Genomic DNA, 26,169 nt, shown 5'->3' with positions numbered 1-26,169 from the left:
ATGCAAATTTATGCAGAAGTGAGAAGCCACAGCAAATCTCAACCTTGAATTTCCTGCCTTTTGTAACGCTCATTTTCCTTTTCTTGCTGAAATATATGTACTTTATAAGATATCACACTGCAACACTTTTAGACCAGTATGTCAGCTTTCGGTATGTTTGTCACAGATAATGAGGAGAATCTGTTGACATCATGTCATATTATGACAGACTGTTAAGTGGGTTAGATAGTTTAATCTTCTTCCACAGAAAGGAAGTTCATAAGTCTCAGAAGGAAAAAATACAAGGTGTATCACTGCTATTAACTAAATAATAGAAAAAACTGTCCCAGATTTTAGAATTCTGAATAGCAGCCTAATACTGTAAATTTATTGAGAAGAAAATCATTTTGCAAAACTGGAATACAATTGATTTACCAAGAATTTTTTAGCATTTAAAAATCATTTAATAACAGGCCTGACCATAAAATAGTGGCACAACAGAAATGTAGGTTGCAAATGTGACGTGGAATGCATAGAACCTCCGGGGCGGACCAGCCACAGTAAATACAACAGTCATATCATGAGTGTAAATTCACTTTCATAACTGGCTTTTTCTTCTAGAAGGTAAAAGGGTGTATATAGATATTATAGAGAAAACATTTTAAAAAACCCATTGGTTTATTTTTCAGAAATGCTGGAAGGGGTTTCAGCTCAGTCAAAAATGAGTAGGTTTATTGGGCCAAAATTGCCCTTTCCGGTTCCTAAAGTTTCCTCTACTTGTTATGAAAAAAACAACATCAATGGTTAGGTGGTAGAAAACGGTGAAAAACATAAACTAAGGAGCTAATTCTCAACAGAGGACATGGTGTTTCAAAACACAGTGCTTAACAGCATTAACCTTGAGGAAGAACGCTAGGAATAATTTCCACCATTTCTGCTATCTTGAAAAAAAATCAATCCCATTAGCCACAAAACCGCAGTTCATTACCAAGCAGAATAGAAGTCTGACATCTGCCTATGAGGATCTCTGGATGTATAGTTTGGTGGGATTTAAAAAGCAGCACAGAAGAGCAGGAATTTTAAGGAAAAGAGGACTTACAGTAGATTGCCTTGGGCCTCTGTCTTCATTGAAGGTGGCAACAAGTTCCTAGATTGCATAATGCTGCTATATTTAGTTTTAGTTGAAGAGAAATACAAACCTGAAAAAATAACAGCTACTCACTGGTTAAAACAGATACATTTGGCATTCCAGCCCACCATCCCTGCACTAAACTTGTCATTTCCCCCTCATTGCCTCCCAGGATTATGAAACAGTGACATGCCTACAATTCAAAGTTTCCTATTCTACAACTGTAAAACTTAGATTTGCCAAAAGTCTGACTACAACCCCTAGAAATCATCCCATAATTTTATGCACATTACATTTACGGGATAGAGCTTCACATGGTACATACAGTGCTATCAGTATTTTCTTAACAATGCAACTGAAACACCATTGTCTCATTCAAACTTCTCTTCTCAGTCTTACAATCAGCCAGTCAGAAACACCACATTTATGATCTCACTTAATTCCCCTCTCCTAACAACTCCAGGAATTCCAAAAAGCAATCTGAAGAGCAGCATTTGATATGATTCCCAACTTAAAATCATACCATGAAAAGCCACTGAAACCGGCTCTCCTACATAAAGAGAAAAGACGCTTGGCTGACTTGAGATACTTGGATTTCCTCTCTGCTGTCTGATTCTCATTCTGTTGTGACTCTCTATTCCCAAACTAGTGGGTCCCCACGTGTAAGGGGCTCCCCCCTTCTAACCCATCCATTCCTACCTCATTCCAACTGAACTAAAGAAAACCTGTGGAGCAGGAATACGGTATCCCAATGTCCTTGTCCAAAAAGCTTAAGGGAAACTGAAAAGGGAAACGTAAGGGGAAAAAAAAAAAAAAAAAAAAATCCCTACTAAAATAAATTACATAAAGTTCTGAAATCAACATCACTTTTTTGAGGCAACCTTTCCAGAGACCTCTTGGGTTCCTTTCTTCTCTGAAGCACCTTTTAAGTTGTATGGTTGTAAGAATAATTTTCACTATAGAAGCTATATGCATCTTTTAAGAATCACATTTTGATGATTATAAAAATTTATCTATTATACAACATAGGTCCAGCTACACTGAAAAAATTACACCGCTTATTGAAATACATTTCATTTTAGAAACAGACTACTAAATAGGTCTATACAAAAAACTCTAAAATAATTTCTGTAGTAAAATAAAGAGTGTGTTAGGAGAGCTACACAAACAAATTTTTTGTCTTTCTTTATAATGCTCAAATATACTGTGATACGTGGCTGGCTCACTCCATAGCCGGCACCAAAAGCGGAAAAGAATCCATTACGATACACAGTGATACAATTAATGCTCTGTATTAATCTCACAGCCTTTCCGATTAGTACAAAGAAAACCAGGCCTATCTCCTCTTTGAGCAGAAGTCCAGGATATAAAAGCAAGCATACCTCATCAGCTGATATGAAATTATAAAATTCCACAAGTCTCAGTTTCTGAAATTTATAAAAGTCACCAGTAAAATGCAAGCAAATTGGGTTTAAGTCCTGTTGGTTCCCACGTTCAAATGAGCACTGCTGATCCAAAACAGGATTTCCTTGTTTGTTAACTGATTCAAGGGAAAAATTAGGACCATCTGCTGGGGTTAAGAGAAAGACAAAGATCCTCACCAACTAACCCTCTGTTACTTCCATGAGGGCATGTTTCCATGTGCATAAAATGGGAAAATAAGATGGCCGGAAGCAAAGATGTTAGTGGTGCTGTGCTGAACTGTTTTTTTCTGCCAGGTGCCGCAGAAAGTTGTCCTCACTCTGGCCTCTGTGATTTAAAGGCTCACTCTTAAAAAGAGCTGGAGGAGGGGGTAAATGGGGAACTGGGGGGACCGGGAGATGATGTGGATGGTGAGGATGAGGATGTAAGTGAAGGTGTGAATATGGGTGGGGAATGGGGCGTGGAGGAAGTGTGCTCACTGGGTTCAGGTTGATAGGTGGAGTTGGGGTGGTTGGTGTGTTCACTATAGCAGGGACTGTGGTGGCAGAAGTTGTGGACAGTGGGATCTGGACAGCAGCTGACACATTGACGGGGCTGGTAACACGGAAGCACTTCTCCTTGTGCGCCTTGAGCATGTTGGAGAAGCGAAATCGCTGGCCACACACGTCACATGGGTAGGGCTTCTCCCCTGTGTGAGTTCTGCGATGTCTCTTCATGTTTGGGCGGCTGGTGAAGCTCTTGCCACAAATTTCACAGATAAAGGGCTTCTCTCCTGCCAAACACAGATACAGCCATCAGTTAGGCACAGAATATCTGCTAATACTTCAGCATACTTACGCACACAAACTGCATCCTACAAAAGCTACTATGACTGCTACCTTCAGCAAATGGAGACAGCTGTTTCATAGAAGTCCTCAGTCTTTATGAAATCCTCTCTCACCTTTGGATTTTGATGCATGAGACAGTCTTTGATAAGGCTTTGGCAAGGGGTTCCTTCTGACCAAAATAGCAAGGAAGTAAGCCTAACCACTCATTTTCCCCCACAGCAGATCACAGGACTACAGACAGTTAGATTTAACAGTAAGGTAATGTATTAACCTTTCCTGTCTAATTTTCTAGGTTGGATAACAGTTTTGATCCCAAATTCCAAGAAAGGGAATACAGCTGGAAGTATAGGAAAGCTTTTGTCCTGGAGGTACTTGTGCTTTTCTTTGATAAGTTCTTACCAGTGTGTGTTTTCATGTGCTCATCGAAGTACTGTTTCATGTTGAAGTCTTTGCCACACCACTGGCACATGAACTGTTTGTGCCCAATGTGGATGCTCATGTGGGAACGCAGTTGGTACTTGTACTGAAACCTCTCATCACAGTTCTGCAACAGAAAAAGAGCAACCCATGATATTCAGGCACCATATGCATTAAGAAGCAAGGCAGTCATGGGACAGCACTCAAATGTACTATGTGAAGGAGTAAATAGTACCTGAACTAGTACACACGGAGACACTCACACAAACACAGAATTTAAATTATTTAGTGAGAGTAGAATTTGGTCTGTACTAAAAGGTCTGCTGACACAAGAGCCTTGGCAGAGAGCATGGAACAGTCACAACCTTTAGTTGACACAGCTGTTGGCAAAAGCCCGGCAGAGACACGGTTATGCCAACAGAAAAGTGCTTCTGTTGGCTTAAGGTATCATTCGGAGGTTTTGCAGCTTTGCCAGCGATCTCTGCTGGACTACAGCATGTCTCCACTAGAGGACTCTGCTCACACAGCAAAACCAACAGCAGCTCTATGGTAGGCTTGTTTTTCAGCAAGCCAGCCTGTTTTCCAGCTATTATTTATTGGTATGAGGTAATTTCTTTCCCTACGACAAGACTACTCTGGCTGCACTGCCGCCATTACTACTACTTACTACCATGTGTCTGGCTGGAATTGTGCCCCAGTTCATGGACAGGGTGAGCCACCAGACCTGCCCTGGAAACAGGAAGGGCTCTGCACCCCCTCTGCCTCCATCATGTGATACCCACAAGCATCCCCATCAGATGACTGAGACATTATCTGCCCCAGACATATGACTGGGTAAGTCTGTCCATTACGGTCTCCTTCCCGAGGGCAGGCATAAAATTACAATCACAAATGCACATGAACGCATCAGTGAGATACTCTTCCCCCATCCCAACACACACTTAACTTGGTTTAAGAAATGCAAATTCAGAGCACTGTCTTAGATCTCAAGGAGGTAATAGGTTGCAGCGAGGACAATAGTTTTTCCCACAAGTGAAAATCAAGCAGTAATTTGTTTATTTTCACTGTCACTGCTTCTATCTGTTTCAAGTTACTGGGCAGGACAGGGAGGATTAATGTAATTTGCATTGGGCTTTGCTATGAAGACCGAGGGAAAACTAGGATTCAAATCCTGCTGTAGTGTGTACTTATTGAGAAAAACACGACAGCCAGCAGTAAAAGCAAACCAAATACATCTCAGTTTGAACTGCTGCTAGATGCACTCCTGCTGTGCTCTCCACATGGAGAAGAATTTTCCCCAAATTTTTATGAAACTGCACCTCATTTACAAGTCAGTCAATTCACTTTCCACCAACATTCCCTGCTGACAGTGTTACTAATTTTATACCTTATGCTACCGTATCTAAACATATTAACAGTGGCTGCCTCACCTCACATCTGAAAGGCTTCTCTCCAGAATGCTGTAGGGAATGTACTTTGAGAGACATACTGCGTTTGAATGATTTTCCACAGGTTTCACATGTAAATGGCATGTCCTTTGTGTGTGCTGCAACACAACAGTACGTTAGAGATGGTCATTCAAATGCAAACAGATCTTTAACCAATTTTTTCCTCCAATTCCAAGCAGGAAAATGATTACTACTGAACAGCTTGCAAGTATATACACATATGTACACACATATGTATTTTCTGCTCGCTGCCCGGTACTACAGACTTGAACTTTTTGCTAAGGATAAAACTCAGACAACTGAATTTGCCTCATTACTTTTCTCCTCAAAACAGCAATTACGAGTTAAGAACCACAGAGACACGTTATGAGGCAGAACCAACAGAAGCACCGATCAATAACTCACCAACCATATGTTTCCGCACATGGGCCATGGTGTAGAACTTTTTTTCACAAATCTCACAGGAGAATTTCTTTTCTGCATATCCATGGATAATCTTGATATGTTCATGGAGGGACCAGAGCTTCTTAAATGATTTATTACAGGAAACGCACTGGATGAATGGGATAAATAGAAGGAAGTTTAAATTAGAAAGCTTCAGTGATTCAAGTTTGTGGAGTTAAGCCATGTTTTCTTCCTCTTGCATAACAAAAAGAAGCCCAAAACAAATCAATATGCTGTATATTGTCTCAGACTGTACTTCAGCTTACATTTACTGTTTCACATTTGAAACAATTACACTAAGAAAAGCCAGATCAAGCAGGATTAGAGAGGATGTTAACCCACTGCATTTTGGTGCCACCCGAAGAGCACCACAGCCACTGCACTAACTTATTTCCAAAACACAACAGCATATATGGCTGGATGCAGCCCTTGAGGAGCGAGCACAGAGAATATAACTTCACAGGCACTGATGCTGCTGGTGTGGGAAGAATCCAAACCCCTGGCGAGGGAAGAAGCCAATAGAGGTGGAAGAGGCCAACACCAACAAGTTGCCTTAAACCCATCTGCACATCCAGCCCTGGCTTTCACAGGAGTCCTGTGACCCCTCAAACTCCGGGTCTAACTGAGCCCGTGAACTAGCCAAAGCTCTCTCCTTTCAGCTCTATACAGAAGACAGCTTCCATCTTGCAGCTCTTGACCATGTGGTGAATCAGGTACACAGCTCATACAGCAAAGCAAGTTGTCAGCTCCATCTTTCATGTTCTGACTCTTCATTTATATCAGTATCAGTAGCACTGTAGGTCTACAATGACAATATGCAAACAATGTTTTAATCTGTTCCCACAACTACTGTGAAATGTCCAGAAAGTCAGCGATGAGCAGGATCCTGAGGCTTTCACGCATCTCCTTTTTCCCCCAATAGTTAGTTCTTGCTAAAGACTTGATAAAAAAAATCCATGTACAATTTTGAAAATTCCAGAATAACCTTAGTTGTAAAACTTGATAGAAGACACATATGTGAGGATACCAAGCCATTTTCATCTTTGAAGTGAAGAGGAAGAAATTGTGGCTTGTTATTTTTTGTTAGCTGTTGGGGTGTTTGGGGTTTTTGGTACATTTCCATTTTTCTGCCTATCAATTACCCTCCTTCCCTCAAAGTAAGAAGGGCTGTATGCTGTTCACTGCCGAACTAGCAAATACTATGCCTTCTGCCAGCTTGAGTTGTTTCTTCTCTGCACAGTCAAGTTATGCTGCTTTCACAGTGCTTGAATCTCTGCAGGCTTGGAAACTCTGGTACACTGCTCACCACGCCGACTCCAAGGAGAGCCTCTGCCTCCAAAAGTACCTACTTGGAGGCATGTGAAGAACGAACTGTAGCCCTCAGGGGGGACAAAAAGAGTAAAGCAATGCTAAGAAATGATCAAAAATCCTTCTGTTTTAAGGTGAAGCAAGCCCTTGAAGCGGTCAGTCTACAATTTAATTGGCGATCAGCAGCAAGTAATTTAGAACACTAATATTGAGAGCTACTACACAGAGTCTAAGGTGACAACAGAAATTCTGTGAAGGTGCTAATTTTGAAAGGATGAAAAACAGAAATTATGTGGAAAACCAGATATATTTCATCACGTAGATGAAAAATATAGAGGAGCCAGCCATGTTTATCAGTTCAATTACCGCTTACATAATGAAACAATTTTTTTTCCTAGACAAAGCTCCATATCCCCCTTGACATATTAAACCCTACATTAATGTAAAACTTTCATATCCCCTTACTCCTTTTGCCAAGTGTAATAAAAACAAATTAGGAGGCAGCTGCGGAACACATTCCAAATGTCAGGACAGACAAAAATAATTGTTGAATATATGCTTATACTGAGAACTTGAAGATGACTAGCGGTGCTTCTGGCACTAGAAATATTTGGGGAAGTTTCTGGACCTGATTCTTCTAGTACTGGATATAAGCCACAATTTCTACAATTTCTTCTTTTCCTATCACTTTTGGACAGAGGAATGTAACCCCTCAGAAGCACGTGTGTGCATGGATTACAGGATACTTCTCCATTCTATACCACGCATTCAAACTATTAATGAATTCCTGTTTCAAGTCAAAAGATTTTATGCTGTGAATGAGCCACCTGGATGATAGGTCATTCCTTAAAGTTACACTTAAATGTTCTTTGCTACATTAAACTTTTGAAGTATTTATTTCAAAAACTGCAAGGACATACTGAAACGTTTATGTATTTTACTAACTATGCTCAAAACTCATTATCTTATATTCCTTCCTTCAGTCTTCCTCCTATGAGCTGAAACATAAGGAAAAATAACAGTGTTATACAGAGCTGCATTTGAATCTTACAGCAAAGAGAAATTGCAGTAAATATTTCAACTGTCTCCCACACAGTGGGGATTGAATACCAATTCAGTTTAGCATTTAAGCAAACAAACAAACAAACTCACTCTTAAATCTTTCTGGCAAAACTCATTGGACAGACAAAAAACTTGTTGCCCTACAAACTCTCAACATTTCAGCTGCACAAAAATTGAACTCGAGCTGCTTCATACAGGCAGCGGGATTATTTCAGAAGTAGGTGGCAACACTGTGCCTAGTTTAACAAGGCAAAAAAAAAAGCACGTTCTAATCGCCAGATAAAACAACAGTGCCCCCAGTTACATGAGAACATAGATGCCTATGAGCAAAGTACAAACCGCAGATGAATCAGAAACTCTGAAACTCTTTCCACAACTTAAACTTAAAAATGGTTCTATTACAACACAGCCTTCCATTGTTGTATAAAATTAAAAGCTGCAAATCTTCTGGTGAGAAAGACCAGAGATCATTAGATTATCAGTGAGATTTACTGAACTTTTTACACTGGGAAAAGGGCAGGCTCATGAACAGATTTAGTCCCTGAATTTGTACACTTCCATAGGCATACATGAACACTACTGTATATTGCCTGTATATAATTATAGGATTTTAAAAAAAGCTACATTTTAACACAAGTTCAAATCCTGACTTCACTAGTTTCTCTCTCACCTGCTTGCCTCTCTGGTATTTTAAAAATTTCTGATTCCCATACTAGCAAAGTGCCATAATTCCATTCTCCCTTGAAATCTTACCTGGACATACTCTGTGACTGAGTTTCAGGACACTGAAACACTTTGAACTTTAAAGCTAGCGAGAGCTGCAGGTGCTCAGCACCTGAAGAAGGAGGGTTTATCCTGTCAAAGTACTTCACTGCAAATGCACTTGTTTTCAGGTCAGTTACTCTTGAGTCTGACATTTGTTAAAGTAGCTTTGCGTTTTCCCCAACTCGTAGTTAAATACTAGAGTAACTCTGCTAAAGCAGATGTCAGTTGTACACTCCGTTCCCTGCAATTTACTTCTTTTGGAAGACACCAAAGTGTTGATACGTAGAGACAAGGTCTCGGTCAGAACCTGGTCTGTGGAAAAGATTTCCCCCTCTGAAGTGTCCACTAGCTGTATCCAGGGCACGACAGAAGGTATGGAAATCTGGCAAGCAGGTGAGCAAACCTACCTGGATATTTTTTTCACAGTCTGTTTGCTGGTGAAGGGACAGCTCACTTTCTAGAACAAATTTCTTCCCACATTTGTCGCAGATCTGCATGCGCCTGTGAGTGACGTTCATGTGCTTCTCCAGGTACCAGCGTGTGTTAAACACCCTGGGGCACTTCTCACAGGTTAAAGTCTCCTTCTCTTCACACTTTGATTTCTGCACAGGTGCCTTGGGCTCCTTTGCAGCTTTCTTCTTACGCTTGGGGGGCTCCACACTCTTTCTACGACCCCTTGTAGTTCTGGGTGATGGGGAAGTTGTGGCTGCTGCAGCAGATGCAGCTCTCCTTGTTCTCCTTTGTGCAACACTAACTTTTTCCACTCTTTTCTCTTTTTTCTTCTGCCTCTCATTTTCCTCATAATCATTACTGTCTTCAGTGGCCTCTTCCCCACTGTCACCCTCCTCTTCCTCACTGCTGGTCTTAAGAACAGCAGTCTCTTTGGACTGGGAGGGGACACCCTTCTCCCCTTTTGATACATTTAATGTTTGGTTGTTAAGGTTTACCTCTACTATAATCTGCTCCCTTTTGTAAGTCACTTCATCTTCCTCCTCTTCTTCCTCCTCAGAGTCGTCAGAGTTTTCTCTATCTTCTTTCACAGCCCGGACCTCTCCTACCGATCTGTTCTCCCTGAAATATGGCTGCTCCTCTCTTTCATGGAGATGTGGTTTACTCATTTTGCTGTCCACCAACACAGAGTAAGGACTTCCTGACTCTCTCTTGTATACTTTGGTGGACAGATCAAGTTCCTGGCTGGCACCATGATAAAACGTGGGTGGCACTTGACCACGGCGACTGTCCTCTTGCGCCATCCCTGCATGAGCGGCACAGTTTTCAACCAACTGTTGGCAAGAATTGGCTGTTTGACTCATTTGGGGGGCCCTAATTCATTGAGCACCTTTAATCCCAGAAAACCAAGTAAGCAGCTTTGAATCAGGATGGATTCTCAAGACCGATGCCTGTTCCATCTACACAGAATGAACAAAATATGATTCTCTGCCGGTGTTTAGCACTGATGTGTAGGTCACAGAATTCTGGTATTATGGCAAGAGCAGAGCAGTAGTAATTATTCTTCTGGAGAAAGTTGCCAATGAACCGTTGAACATTTTATCTATAAAAGACAACAGAGAAAACAAAATAAATTTTAAAAAAATAAATCACTAAAATAATCAGCAAATTCTTTTGTTTTGAGTTTGTACAACTGGGATAAAGCACAGGGTATATTATCTGAGCTGCATCTGCTGGGGGTGGACTGTCCTATAGCACTGTCTCAAGCAAAACTGGCACTTAAGTAGAAATACAGGCACCTTTTGTGGGGATCAGAACTGGTACTAGACTCATCAAGGCAATGAATATTCTCCACCTGCCAAAGATCACCGCCACCTGCCTCAACGCTGGGCCAAGATGCTGACCTGCGTTTCTCCTGGACTCTCGGGAGCACTGATGGCCTCGAAACTCTGCTCTACTCCCATATGCCTCTCCATCAAAGAAGGTGCATACCTCCCCAGAAATACCTCTTCTCCTTCTGTATCTCCCAAAAGAAGCCCATCCTTACACAGAAAGAGGACATATTATACTGAACAACATTCCATTAATGTAGATATGCATGAGGAATTTCAATGGAGACATTTTCAACTTGCAGCACTAAATCAGATTAAGAACACCATGTCCCCTGCCTGTTTCTACCTCAGAGATCCCTCATACAGCCTCTTGATTTAAGGTACTTATTCTTTTGTCTCATTCTCCCTTCCCCCAACTACTTATTCCTTCATGCAGTAGCCAAACAATATTACATTTGCCCATCTAAATTTCACTTGCAGTTATTCAAGTTGGAATTTGACCGGGACACTGTTACTTCCTCTTGCAAAAAAACAGCCACGTGATCCCTAATGAATACAAGTAATCAGTCTCTTGCATCTATTTTTCACCAGGACAATTAGATTTTGGTAGCACTGTATTGCAACATCAAGCCAAGATTTTTGGCTGTGCAGATCAAATCAGAAATACATTGGAACTCCTGACCAAACAGCATACACAAAGCTAAACCTGTGACTAGAGGGTGCAGAAGAAGCGAATTAAGGACAGAGCCTAAGAGACATCCCATGACTAGAGGACAGACAAGGGCCCCAACAGAAAATGGATGGATCGAGCAGCTAAATATGAAGAAAACCAGATCCCCGCTATCAGAATCTGAACATATCCTTGAGGCTATAAGCTTGGGCTAAGTCCAGCAGACAGGTATAAAACACTTGGATTTTGCAGAATCATATGGCCATTTTTATTAGTAGTATTCTTGAAGCAACAATAAAAACCAACCAACCTAAAGCAGTATTACAGACATGGATTTTTATGATAAATTTCCTTCCACATCATACTGAGTTAAAATACCCTCCACACTACAAATGTGGTAACTTTCATCCAAACATGTTTTCATACGATTTGTATATTACGGTTTCTATTTTACTCTTCCACCAGAAATTTCCCCCTTTGAAGTGAATTTAATTGAACAGGAGACGAACCTACCAATGGTCTCAGTGGTTTGAATAATAAAGAAGACTGAACTGTTGCCCACGATCTTTGTGAAGTGACATGCTGGGGAAAGCGACAGACCAATAACCAGTTGTCCGATTACCAGCTTAAAAGCAGATTCTTAAACAGTACTCCAGTATTTCCAAATGCACTCAAAAAGCACCCTGAAGACGCCTGACAGAGTGACCTGCAGACAGACTCACAGCACCGCAACACCAGGGTTTATTCCTGCTGCTGGATACTTGCTCCATGCTCAGCAGGGTCTCAGGTTCCAGCTTCCCAGCTCCAGAGGTGAGGCAGGAAGACGAGCACCAAGACCCAGCTGGAACAGGAAATACGTGGAGACGGGTTGTTAACATTGGCTTGTGATCAGAAGTAATATTCAGATGGAAAAGCTAGTAAATAATAAAATAAACTGGTTGTGATTGCAAGCCAAAATTAACAAGCCTATACGGAGGAAGGCCCTGAGAAAGCAGTGGGCACGATGAAATCCAGTTTAGCTTTTCCTTTAACAAATTGTAATAAATAATTCAGAAGCTCAGAAAAATCACTATGTCACGTAGAAAATGATACCCAATTATCTCCTCAGCCTATTAAGCATCTCTCACAAGCTGCACAAGTAAATCAGGAAGGCTACCAGAACGCTGCTGCTAGATCGCCAGAAAAAGCAAAAAACTTGTCATGAAAGGGAAGCTTTACTTCCACCCCCCATTTACTGAATGTCAAAATATTCTCTTCACATATCCTGCCACCATTTCACCTCTGCTCATTTAAGGAATATTTAATAAACCACTTTGTATGAACAGAGTACCACTTCAAATAAAAACAACAAAGGGGCTTATTCCAAGTTATCAAAGCTATTTGGTTTTAAAACCACTTCACTCTGCAGAATCAGTAACCTACTTTCACTTTGAATACACCGCCTGCTACCCTCAAGGGACCTGCAACTTTCGAACAACATTATTTAACAGTCAAACAGCTGGTAAAGCAAAGCCCTCTTTATACATTTAATACCATCAACATACTTACTAGACTACTGACAGTTCTGAGAGACAGTAGTTTAAATACTGCCCAAAATATTATAATGGAAGATTTTTTTCCCTTAAGTTTCTAATCCCAAATGTAAGAAAGCAGCATTTGGGTGTTTTTATTTTTGCTGCCTGACCCCCCTTTTTTTAAAGGTGAATCCACTTTTTTTCAAAGCTGCTAAACAGCTTGGGCTCACAGAATTAATTTCAGCCATAATACAAAAAGGGAGAAATACAGATTCTGATTAAAATGTAAAAAGGATACACAATTTCAAAGCAATTTTTGAAGAAGCCTATCTAGACATAAAACTGAGGAATAACTGTATTGCAAGCCTAGAGTGACTCTATGAGGTGCATGCAACACTTGCAATCAAAGACCATACAAGAAAGGTTTGCAAGCCTATGAATGTTAAAGGCTCAAACCCAGGAAAAAGTACAAAAAACTTGAAGACAAATGCGTGGGTGGAGGAAGCATGTGTATGTGGGAGCAACACTTCATACAATGCTTTCGCTACTGGTAAAGAAAAACCGCATTTCTTCACATTATCTGTACTAAAAATAGAACAATTTATAGCAGAGCGCACAGGCACAATTACCTGCCCCAACTCTGGCTCAACAGATCCCTTGAAATCAGCACAGACCAAGCGCAATATACTCGGAGGTTAATGACTTTAAATTACGTGTCCTTAGTTTGCCCTCAGAGAGGGACCAGCTTGACAGCCTGGCTATCTCATATTTTCGTCTAACCTGTGCCAAGGACATACGATTTGACTTCTGGCAAGCATCCGCCAGAAGCAGACACTGATGTAAAGAAACACAGCTTCTTCCAGCTTTTGTAGTAAGTGAAGTGGTTGCACAGTCATCTCTGCGTATCAAGGCTCCCTGTGAGCTACTGACCCCTGCATGGCCTACAGCTGTTCGCCTGCTATCACAAACAGGCTGCCAGCTCCACAGATGTACACTTAACTGCTCATTCTTTCTGCCTGCATGTTTCTGGTGGCTCCCGTAACAGGGCAGAAGAGGCACTTCGGGGCACTCCACAACCAGCGATGACCCTGCCACTCCTGGTCAATGTGACAGTGGCCTAATTTTTTTTTATTTTTTACCAGTTTAATCACTGCCCGTAGAAAAGTTATCAATATTAGCTCTGAAAACTGACAGACCATGGTCTTATTCACTTTGCTGTAGGTTGGCAAGTCTAGAAGCATTGCAGGCACAAGGGTGATTTGTCTACTGACACAAAGACGGCACTGTATTGATTTATTACTTGGTTAACATCTGGAAGTTCCCCCCACTCTTCCCAGATAGCCATAAGGACCAGAAAATTCCTTTAAAAAAATACCCGTGCCTCAATTCAGAAATCAGTGGCATTTGCTTATGTAAGCTTTACACACACCATAAGGAAAAAGAGGAGGAAGGGTAAGAGCTTGGGGCTTTCCCGCAGCTCACCTACTTCTTGCATGAAAAGTGAATACTATGAAAGAAGAGATTGCGATAGTCAATGTCCCACATTAAAAATGCATTAATTTATTAGCCATCCATTATTTTCTTGCTTTGTTATAACACAGCCTTTCAAGACGGGCACAGAATATAAGTTTTTGTTTCTGTTTACTAGTCACTTGTACTAGATTTCACTTCCAACTTGGTACAGTGAAGTGTTCTCAACCTTAATATAGCTCACAAGACACCAAGACAAAATTATTTCTCCAGAAGTATACGGCACCTAACACGTGGGGGAACCTGAGCCACAGCTAACACTGCGGCACTGAAATACCACGCACCCTAACAAGCATCACGAATTATTTGCACACTTCCTTTACAACACAAGACTTGTAACATTACACAAGACAACACCCAAAACTTCTTTTTCTTCCCCTCTTCAGTTTAGAAGCAGACAGATCTCAGTTTAACAGCAGCTTTTAGATGGATACAATCAAGAGACATCGCGGGGAATTAACAGGTTTTCCACTCTACCATTTAGAAGTTTGATCGTCTTGAAATTTGACATTTTCTTTTCCATAAAACAAGACTTCTCTCAGACTACAGTTAGAAAAAGTTAAGAAAAAAATAACTGTGTTATAATTAAAGGCAATGCCATTTTACATATACATTAACAATCTGAAGTTTTTAAGAATCCTGGACGCCTTTCTGTTGGAAGCTACAATCCAGCAGCTCCATTAAGTCCTGGGGCAACCAGATTTGCACTCAGTTTACAAGTGGTGAAACAACCATGTGCATAAATAAATAATTTACATTATTTAAGATAATGGGCCAATTTCAAACCAGTCAAGTAGTTGTTGAAGAAACTATACTCTGAACAGGAGTAAGACAGTGGTTGCTGGTTGGGGGGATTAATTAAACACAGTTCCAACAATATGCCAAACCTGGGGCACATTACAGTCTGGCTACCACCCAAATTTCTAACCAAAACTGGAGCACCAGCTTCCCCGCTTCCTTTCTACTCATCAGGTAGAAATTTCTAGTACAGCTAAAACCTATGTGAATTCAGAATGCTAGCGTAGCTCAACCCTTTCTAAAGGGCAGTACCATTTTAAGTTAAATGCTTTCACACTTACTAGTCACATTATTTGGATACAGAAGAAGTATTACAACTATGACAAATGGGCATGGGTTTATTTTGGAAGGCTGATGAGAGAATGCATCACTCTGGTAAGTATAAGTGTAGATGTAAATGTATAAATGTGATTTTTTTTCACTTTGCTTCTGTTAATATCAATCAGTGTTACCCATTAATCAATTTCAAGTCAACAATTTCATCAGCAGACAGGACAGAAATACAAGAAAATGCATCAGAAAAATATAATTTTCATTACACAGATACAACTTAGCTTTAAGTATACTGCCCAACACAAAGTTCTGCTGTATTTTTCCTGAAAATAGCAAAATATTAATGCTTTCTCACTACGACTCTGCTCTAGGAAATCCTTAGGTAACGGGAATTCTGAAAAGCATATTAGCAAGAAATAACTAGAGATTGCAATGTGAAAATACAAAATGTTTCACTAAAACGGTCCAGTCACCTACCGTTCAATACATTAGCAATATTTCAGAGGACATGAAAATAAAGGTTTCAATATACTCGCTCAGTTTGAAGAACAGGTGCATGAAACAGAATAGTGCACAGGCACAGCAATTCCCAGTTAGTGGGAAAACACATCTGGTACAAGTTACATCATGTCAGCGGATAGTAATCAGGACTATAACACAAGAGGGAATTATTTATATCATCGTACAATCATTCCTTTCTTGTGCATCTCAGCTGCTTTATATGCAAAAAACCTGAAAATATGTTCTTAAGTGGTAAGTTTTATGTCAAGACAGAGCCACAGTCAGCACATCCTCACAGTTTTTGCATTTCTATAGGTAAGTACTCAAGCCTGCCTTTACCCATGTAAATGCAAAATAAAAAGACCCGACTGCTACTAACGACCTGTTATCTGCTAGACCTCAAGGGACAGCTTGTAACACCCATCTAAGAGATGGTATCTGTAATAGGTTCACGCTTAGTAGAGCTACAAAGGAAACGAGGGAAGAGTAATCCTATCTACTGTATCAGAAGGACAATTTTGTGCAGCTGACACAGACTTTAGGAATCTGGTGTAACATGGCAAGAGGATATTCAGAAGCAGCATTCACAATTCCTGGGACTGTTCTGTGAAAAACACAAAAATCATAACTCTCTTCACTGAAAGCTCAAAATTCACTTGAAACAGATTTTCCATCAATGTATATAAAAGATCAGACATTAAATGGTGTGTGGCACTGTGGCTTGTATTTTGGTGAAATTAAAGTTATGCCACATATTTGGGCATCTCTGTCTCAAATGGATTAGTCTTGGTACAACTAAGCAAACCGACATGCACATCATAAAAACCCAACAACGCTGGCAGTAACTGAAAGTATTGCAGCGAGTCTTGGCACGGAAACAAAAGACTGGAGAGTGAATAAATACTGTCTAATTCTTGAAGTAAAGGTCTGGGCAGAAGTATGTTCGACGGGGTGGTATATGAAAGCCCGAAGATGCATTACAGCATCTAGACTGTCCCACCGTCCAGTTACTTTTTTCGACCACTCCTAAAATAATCTATGATAGGTATCTCGCTAACTCAGCAGGCAACATATTTTCACTGTATGGAGCTGGCTATTTGCCTGTAAGTATTTAACAGTCTAATGGAAAATGAAGCAGACCATATTTCCAATTCCAGAAAAATGCCTTCTATAATATCCTGCAGCTAAAACATAAAAACTATGATAAAAAACCTTCAGGCTTTTTCCATTTCTTAAGATGAATTATTTGGCTCTATCTAGAAGTTTGGTTTGAGGGACAAAAGCTTTCAAACCAGTGATTTCCAGAACCGTGAATCTGGAATTTTTTCAAGCATTATCTCCACTGAAAATAGTTTAAAAGGTTGCCATTTCAGAATTCAGCAGCATTATAATCCCTCAGCTTTTGCAATAAGCTGAAAGATTTCTATTGGCTATGAACTAGTTTTAGCTATGACGGCCATAAACCTCAACATTTTTCTTTTACTAGGCAAAACCATCTTGAAAGAAGTTCTAGTACACCATGATATACAGTCAAAGTAGAAGTCTAAGCTCTTCCTACTACCTTAAATATATAAAAATTAAACACATGTGACTGAATTAGGAACTTCCTTGTATTCAAATCTGTTGTGCCTCATCTGTATCTTTCAATGCAAAAAATAGAAAGCAAGATTAAACCACAACCAGGTAGTTGCCACTTAACAGTAGTCATTCACATATATACACCTTTCACATTTTTTATTTTTCTGTAATTGTTTGGTAACTTGAAGACAATATATGAAGCAAAAAAGCCTTATATGACCACATTAACAGATCATCTGTCCCTTCAAATCTGTATACTCATCAAAATATGTGCCAGAAGTTCAAAACTACCCACTGCTATGATACTGAAGGGCAATTGTTTCACCCATTAGCCTACTCTTTGTTCCAAATCACTTTTTATTGCCTAGTTTTCGTCTTTGTTCAGTGGCAAGATTCCTTTTTGCTTTAAAAACACTTGCTTTCATCATTATCTGCTCACATATCTTGAAGACTAGCAAAAATTGCACTAAGATTTTAAACCAGCCATTTATATTCATAGACGGCAGTGATGACACTTATTAAATAGCACTAACTTATCCTAAGATTGCAAGTGATTGCACTAACAATATAGGCTACACACAAAGCCATATGAAAACAAAAAGGAAATCTATCATCAAGATCTGTACTTTGGGAAACAAAAGTTAGCATTTTCCCTCTCAGAGAGGAAGAGTGGAGAAAGAGGCACTAGATGTTTATCAGTGTCTTTAAATATGTAGATGTGATCAGTTGAGAGCTCAAAAAAATCTAAATGGTCTGTCCACAAAGTAAAGCTGACAGGTATAACTTCCACCTGGACATTTATTCTGGAGGAAAGGTGTTTTTCCTCGGTTTAAGCTGACAGTACCAACTTGGCAAGAAATAATAAACTTTTATATCCAGAATAGACTTACCTCCTCTCCTAGCAAGCCCCAAAGGAGACCTTTGCAAATATGTAGAATGGAGGTAACAATCAAGTTTTGTATTTTTTAAAGAAGGGTTCAGTTTAAGAAAACTCACAGAGAGGTTCACTTATTTGCTTACAGCTTTTTGTTGACCAGCCTGTACTACACATCACAGCATGTAACGTGCTCCTGTATCATTTATCTTTTACAGTGTAATAATGGAACATTTAAAATAATCTCATCTGAGCCAAGAGCATGATGTTACACACATACTTTACAGAGTCCCTCAGTCACAGTTTAATGTAGTTTTTAAAAAACATTTTGATTCATTTCCAGTCTACCAGTTTATCTTAAAAAAAAAACCACAACACCAAACCTGCTAAATATTTTGGAACTTTGCAGAGAGTGGTATGTAGGAGAAAAAGATTTAAATAGCAAAATCTTCTTTGGCTTCACAAAGTGTGAATTTGATCTCTCCAAAATAAAGTTTGTTCTTCTCACATCATTGGAATGTGCTTACGGATAGGTTTAAAATCCTCTCCATTTTTCATTTCGAGCTCTTTACACACTAGATAATTTTGACTTTGAAACCAGCAACAAGTTTGTAAAAACCTCCATAGCAACAAAAAAGCTTGCAGCAGCTGCACAACTGCCCTCTGCACAGTGGCAGATGCACTAGCTAGGAGCATGACTCACCACTCTGGTACTGGTAAATGCTGTGCTGATGGAGAATTAACACAAGGAGCTTTCCCTTCTTTTCCTTGCCTGGGCTTCTCTTAGCATCTCCTCCTTTCAAACTGCCCACAAAACCACACCTGCATGTGCCTGTAGAGTTTCAGTTTTATAACTTCTAGCAGCGTTTTAATTACTGAATCGCCAAACGCTACTCGGATCAAGCCCGGCTAACCTTGTGGTTAATACAAAGATGATACGTACGTTCGTGCAAGCACAAATCACCAGGAGAAGTTTAAGTAATCTACTGTTGACAAAAGTCTAAATGTGCCAATACCAAAACTATACTATTGTAAGTGTTTCTTCTTGCACAATGTCACAACGCTCCTGTAAACCCTGAATAACCATTCGGTATGGTTATCTTCCACTGCCAATTACTCTCTCGTTTTGAGCTACTGAATCTTCTGAAACATTACACACAGTTTGTTTTAGATGCATACATAATGTAAACTTTTGGAAAAACAGACCTTCTTGCTTTTGTAATATTTACCAAATTTAACAAAGCACATTTAACAACACACAGATTTATCAACTTCCAAGAAATGCTAACCAAGTAACAATACTTCAACAGAACTTCTATTTGCACATATTCTACCTTTGCACGTACATTCAGCGCTCTCCCTGAAGTTACCAGGGCTAGACAGGGAGATATAAAGCTGTTCAGCAAGTCTATGCGTGACCAAAACAGACACTGTACCACAGCAACAGTTCATTTCAACCTTCACATGTTTTACAGTTGCAATTCTCAAGCATACCCGCTCTTCCCACTGATACAGTGGATTTTCTTCCCAGTTTTCCCTCTAATTCATTATGCAGCTATGGGCAATGCAGCTAAATACAAAGCTATCTCCGCTTTGTATTTAAATTTCCTTCTGGGCAAAGTAAGGACAATTATCAGTGAAGGCCAGCATTACTTGTTCATTTCAATCTGATCTAAGTCGCTTTGGCTGCCAAAGGAGGCAGTACACTCTTTCCCTATTTATATGCCAACATCAGCATTCTTATGGTTGCGAGGTGAGATGCCTTGGGAAATTAGTCTGCCTGGAAAATAACCATTCCTTGGGATAATTTTTCAGCTGGATCAGTTCTCTGAACCAGCTAACTGCAAGTTCATGAATACTACCATCCAAGATTTTGCTTCCTGAAATAATCAATTTGTTCTACAGGTGCAATCTGGCTTTCACCTTCCACAAAATACCAAGGTAAGAGAACCAGAAGCACAGTAACAAATCTGTGGAAAAAAATCTGAGGATGATGCTCAAGAATTGATGTTGAAAAAAATAATGTATTTTCAAGAACCTGTAGCAAACAGGAATTTTTCTGAAATGACTTCAGCCTTTGCATAACTCATGCTTTCATTTAAAAATAAGTTTCTAATGATTATGAAAACATTCTTAGATATGAGTTCTCTCTCCTTACTGACATGTTGTAATCTAAACCCACAGATTTAAGAACAGTAGGATCAGAGTTATAGGCTTCAAGTCAAATCCACATCTTGGCAAAGCTCTGAACGAAGCATCACAGAAACCACCTCAGGACCTACTCAGTGGTGCACGAGTTCCAAATCTCAGCAATGAGATGCTGCCTTTACAGCAGCCAGCAAGTTTCAAGATGAGAGGGAAAACACTTGAAAAAAACCACCCGAACTTTTATATTCCCTCTTGGCAAAAAGGCACAATGGTTACTTAACTTCCTAAGCAAGACAGGGAATAGCATCTCAGTAAGAATCTCAGTAAGATTGGGGTTATTTGTGCAAAGGGAGAGTGAGAAAGGAAAGTGTCTGCTGACAGCAAGGATAATTAATTTCATCTTATTGTCTGAATTTAAAGTGCTAGGAGTGGGGGATAATAGAAGTTGGTTGTGCACAGGAGAGATTATTTTAAATTATTTTATAGCAGCATAAGTGGGCTAGGTAATTTATCAAAGATAAGTAGAAGATGGGATCCTTCATCAAGAAATCTGCAGCTTAGACAAAAGGCCATGAAAATCTAAAAGAGGGGAAAGAAAACAGACTACTTTAGGAAACAAGTTTAAAAAAGGCAGTAGAAAACAGTGTAATAAAGAAAGAGTAAGGTGAGGGGACACCAAACAGGAAAACAGAAGTATTGAAATGAATTTAGAAAGGTACAAGTGGAAGAAGAAAAGTGCAACCAGGTATGTGTTAAAACAAAACTGCCTGGCAAAAAGTTGCAATTACATTCAGGACATAATTTTTCTCAGACCTTTAAACTGCAGTCAGTATGGCATTTCACTCTGACTAATAGATTTTGTCCTGCAGCTAGTAAGTGTGAAATGAATGATTCAAGACATGCACATTACAATAAACCAAACTAGGTTCTCAGCAGCCATTTTTACTATTACATGACACGGGCATGTTTCTGTCTCTGTTCAAGACTTCTGAAGTCACACCTATATACCACAACTTGTATTGTCCTAACGTCAAACACCTATCCCAATATAAGCCCCTCATAAAGTGACATGCAGTTAAAACACAGGAAATCTAAGCACGGTGCATGTCATTTAACAGGGAACTTGGAGAATTTACTACAGTGAGAAAGCATATAAAATATACTGAGGAATGGCAATGCATCTGACCCCATCATTTATGTAAGAAACACCTCAAATTTTCTAGGCTGAAAAAGAAAAAAAGGGAAAGTTACTGGAATTAAGGACAGAGCTCGCATCATTGTATGAAACAGTATAGTTTGTTAGAAAAGACAGAACCAGAAAGCCCACAGAAGTATGAGCAAGAAGGAGAGTTTCTTCTTTAAAACATATGTAGCAAAAAAATATCCAAAAATGTTACAGTGACACAGGTAGTTGACAGTACCTGCTACATGTTAGGCTATTGGACATTAAAAGCAATCAGGCTTTTTGTTAGAAATAGTCTGCCTTCTACCATTAAAATTCACAGTTGTCACCGTATGTAATTTGTCTTCAGACAACACTATTAAGACACATTCCATAACTCCCTTTTCATCACATAAGCACTAAAAAGGCTTAAATAAGCATGACCTGCAAACAACTGTGGAGTTCAGAACAGATTTTTACTGTCTTCCAAGAGACTAGTAAGCCATAGGAAAAGCGAAGTTCTAGTAAGCTTTCTGCACCTGCAAGATTCAGCCATGCTCCAACTCAAATATTTGCAACTTTTTGTGTACAACATTCCCATAAAAGAAGGTATGTGGATCAATGGATGCTTGTCTGTAAATTTGCAACTATAAAACTTTCCGCTTGTAAAAAACAAGAAAAGCTCTACTACCTTATTCTACCAGGCCATCTGTCTTCGCAGTGTTACTGTGAATATTCCTCCAAAATTCCAGCTGAAAAACTTTTTGTTCACTTGTATTTAGTACCTGGGACAGAATGAAATTGGCTTAACAGTTTTTGCCTCAAATGTTAATATGGATCCTAATTCCACTAACCTATCTTCAAGCAGGCCCGCTTGCCTTTCACATTACACTCCTAAAATCACTTTTCCACTGAAAGAATCAAGTTTCAAAACTTAAAAATACACAAACAGCACAGCAATACAGCATAAAGTGCTGGTAGTTGCTCAGCATAGCTAAATGTTTCTCTTGAGTGAAAACTACTAGTCTGAAACCTCCTCAGGGAAGGGTGTCTGAAAGTGTCAAGGCAACTAATGCAAGCTGCTTGTGTTAATGAGTTTAAGCTGCTGGCACCAGAGCTACCGCCAGAGTTTCACTGCCTATGCAATTGTTTTTCAGGAGGGAGCAGCAACCTAAAAATCACCAATTTAAGATTACTTGGAAAATTAAGCATTTAAGAAGGTAATTTGGAAATTAGATACTAGAAGTTTAGGTTATAATGAATGTTTTAACTGAACTAGGAAAGTCTGTCCGATATGCTTTTACTAGTTGTGGGAGCTACACGAATTCTACTTCAGAGTTATAAGCAAACCCCACCCACTTTCCAAAATACTGAAAATGAAGATCCTGCAAAGACTCAGGATGGTATATAATTTTACTCATGCTTACTCACTTACAAGGGTGTTTAAACAGAGTTTGCAACTTCAAGGACAAATCATATTTTTATTAAAATGTTCTTAAAAGGCATAAAATTTGTCACCTCTACACAAAACATTCTTTCATGTTAGAGATTAGTTATTTAGATTTTTGATACAATAAAGGTGTTATTGCAGAGTTTTAAAAATATGTAAGTCTTGTATTTACAGTGGAAAGAGGTGGAAGTTAGGCATTTAGATCCACGGAAAGAACAGGTTAAGAACTACACATTCTTATTGGAAAACACTGAAATAATTCAGCCATGAACTCAAGACATTATAGGGTGATGTCAACTGTGGACAGTATCTGCTCACTGACTGCATTAATATTTAAAGTGTATAACTTCATGATAATAAAATGACCTCCACATAAACACCCACGTTTTTTCCAACTATTGTGGGGGAAAAACCCCAAACTTTGGTATCACAACATTCTGAAAAGACAAATAGCACATATTTAGCAAAATGTAAACTAATGTTGTTTTAAAAACCAAAATTATGTTCTTTAAAATTTACTTCATCTTCCATTTAAAATAAAAGCCAAGATCTGGATTTGTAGGGAGAGAGCTGTTTCACAGCAGAATACAGTAAGAGATCAGCTGTTCTGTGTTGTAGGAATTTAACCAAGGGAATGGTTATATTTTAATACAATAATAATCCACACATTCAGGTTGGTAGAGAACATCTCAGTCTTCTCAATTGGTTGGTACTTCTTTCCAATTACGTCTCTCTTTTTTGTGGGGTTAGAAAGAAATTTATTCTTTGATAAGGCATATTATAGTGTGCCACAGAGAAATAGGTCACTGATGACATGTAGTTTTGTAATCACCTTAAATATACCTATGCCTATCTCAAATATGCTATTGGTACACCACTCTTCCATTAGGCACCGATACGACACGTGATATCAAGACTGGAAGATGGTATCTTGCTTACTGGAAATATCTATTTAATGCAGTTGCGTGAACTCAAAGAGGACTCTTCCCAAGTCTTTCTTACATGGACATCTCATGCTCTAGGTGGTATGACACCAGAAAAAGTATGTTTGACCTATAAGCGATTTCTTGTACATATAAAGACTTTCCATCTTTAGATAAAATGGCATCTCTCCATCTGAAATTTCCACATTCTGTGATTCTGGCAAAAAGAAAACAAACAGAACATCCCAGTGTCTTGCACTTGCAACAGAACCTGACAAACTGCTTTTATAATTTAGCCCCTATATATACCTAACCTTTCATACAAAACTGCTGAAGAATTTACTCTCCAGAAAACATCAGTTAAAGGCTTTCTGTATCAGTATTAGATGAGAAGAAATAATAATATAATCAATTAAGTCCTTTAAAAAAAGTTCACAATAGTCTATAATGCCAAAGCCTCTTTTGATCATGTAAATATTTGAATGGGTTTTTTTTTTTTACAAGTATTACAAATGCTGAGCCACAAAACATGTATTGATCTTCCCAAATCTCAATTACTGCAACTAAATCTAAAGTAGCTATAAATACTAGTCACTAAATACTAGATAAAATTATAAATAAATTCTTAAGTCTCTGACATCCTAGTAAATGCAATTGCTTAGTTAGAAAAATAAAAAGCCTTCATGATTTTGCACTTTTCTTTCAAACACATCCTGTCTGCAAAAGCTGGCAAAATTTCTATCCCTCAGCTACACATTTACACTGTGAGTTTACTCTATATCTCAACTTTATTATCAACATCTAAATTTAAGTGTGGGCTGCCTGGGGCAGGGATGGGGCTCTTCAATTCATTCAGCACAACAACCATATGCCAAGTGCTTGATTAATCTCTAAAAAGCAGAAAAAAAATGCATCTTACACGCAGGTAGGAAGACAGATAAAGGGGTTTCAAATAGGTACCAATGAGAACACTAGACCCATATAAAGGATGTAAATGATCTCTTACCATGAAATACCAGATTCTTTCAAAATTACATTTTGCAACTCCACAGCCCATTTAACACCGCCAGTGTCCACAGTCCTGCGTCTATAAAATGCGTTTTGTTAATACACACCTGATACCTCGAGAGAAGGAGTGCCCAACTTCCACATGTGAACAATCAAGCTGCAGTCAATCAGCACGGTGGCAAATCAAGGTGCACCAGACCATCCTTCACAAATCAATGCTCACACATTACATCTCCTTTATTCAGCGCGCACACACATACCCCACCATCATTCTCTTGATTCACCGCGCATACACCACTGTCAACAAAGCATGTGCCAGTTGCCATTCCCAGAACAATACAGCTCAGGTCATCCCCTGAAAAGATAAAAATGCACATTCCTCACATCCTTTATGTCTACAGTACTTCCCTCGCTTTGACTTAAATCACTTCTACCGCACAAGATGCCAAAACTCAGTTGTGATTAAAGACACTTACATAATACTATTAAGACCAAAGAGATACGCTGTCTTGAAGCACATCTTTTCATTCTAACAATACCTGTACCAAGACATCCACAAGACCGAAAGTTGCACAGAAGGCACTTAAAAATCAAAACAAAAACCAAAACCCTAAGGCGCACATACCACAACATCTGTCCTGAGAGCAAAGAGAAGGGGAAGATACCTAAGCAAAAGACTGAGGAAAAGAGAATACATCTAATTTTACAGCTGATTTTCCCCATCACGCGCCGAGACCCAGAACCCGCAACTGTAAAAGGTAACATTTCATTTCCTCACCTACCCAATGACAACTCCGGTCCCAGAAGCGAGTGCATTTAAGAACACCGTTCCCTCCTAACAATCGCGGACCGTGCACCGCCGTGGCGGCACAATTAGCAAGTGACAAGGAGAAAGGAGAGGGCTGCCAGTGACCCCCACACCTCCATGCCACCACTCCGCGGGAGGGGGCTGGAAAGCAAAGCCAGAAAGCGAAGAGAGATGTGGAAAGGCAGTCCAACACAGCCAAATGCAGCAAGATTTTTTTTTTTTTTTTTCTTTCCCCTACTTGCTCCCCTGCAACTCACCTTCCCTCCCCTCCCCCTAGGCAGGTGGCACAGCCCCCCCCCCCTCCCAGCGGGGTGCAGCAGCCAGGGCTGATTTCCCCCCCCCCCCCCAGG

The 26,169-nt window shown here is 39.6% G+C and overlaps 1 protein-coding gene across 4 annotated transcripts in view; it reads right to left on the bottom strand.

Annotated features, from left to right (window-relative positions):
• Nucleotides 1–345: 345 nt before the first annotated feature.
• ZNF652 (zinc finger protein 652) overlaps nucleotides 346–26,169 on the bottom strand; it is a 34,021-nt gene continuing 8,197 nt past the window's right edge. For 2 of the 4 annotated variants that reach the window (XM_049799958.1, XM_049799957.1), the window contains exons 2-6: nucleotides 9,209–10,353; nucleotides 5,628–5,775; nucleotides 5,205–5,320; nucleotides 3,757–3,901; nucleotides 346–3,302 (exon numbers count right to left, since the gene is read on the bottom strand). In XM_049799958.1, the coding sequence (XP_049655915.1) occupies nucleotides 2,791–3,302; nucleotides 3,757–3,901; nucleotides 5,205–5,320; nucleotides 5,628–5,775; nucleotides 9,209–10,114 (1,827 nt within the window). In that variant the 5' untranslated portion in view covers nucleotides 10,115–10,353 and the 3' untranslated portion in view covers nucleotides 346–2,790. Of the gene's footprint in view, nucleotides 3,303–3,756; nucleotides 3,902–5,204; nucleotides 5,321–5,627; nucleotides 5,776–9,208; nucleotides 10,354–25,009; nucleotides 25,025–25,793; nucleotides 26,041–26,169 lie in introns of those variants that run through there. The other 2 variants (XM_049799959.1, XM_049799960.1) reach the window with 2 other exon arrangements.

This window comes from Accipiter gentilis, chromosome 5 (assembly GCF_929443795.1).
Source record: "Accipiter gentilis chromosome 5, bAccGen1.1, whole genome shotgun sequence".
NCBI lineage: Eukaryota > Metazoa > Chordata > Aves > Accipitriformes > Accipitridae > Astur > Astur gentilis.
This window is presented reverse-complemented; position numbering and strand designations above follow the sequence as displayed.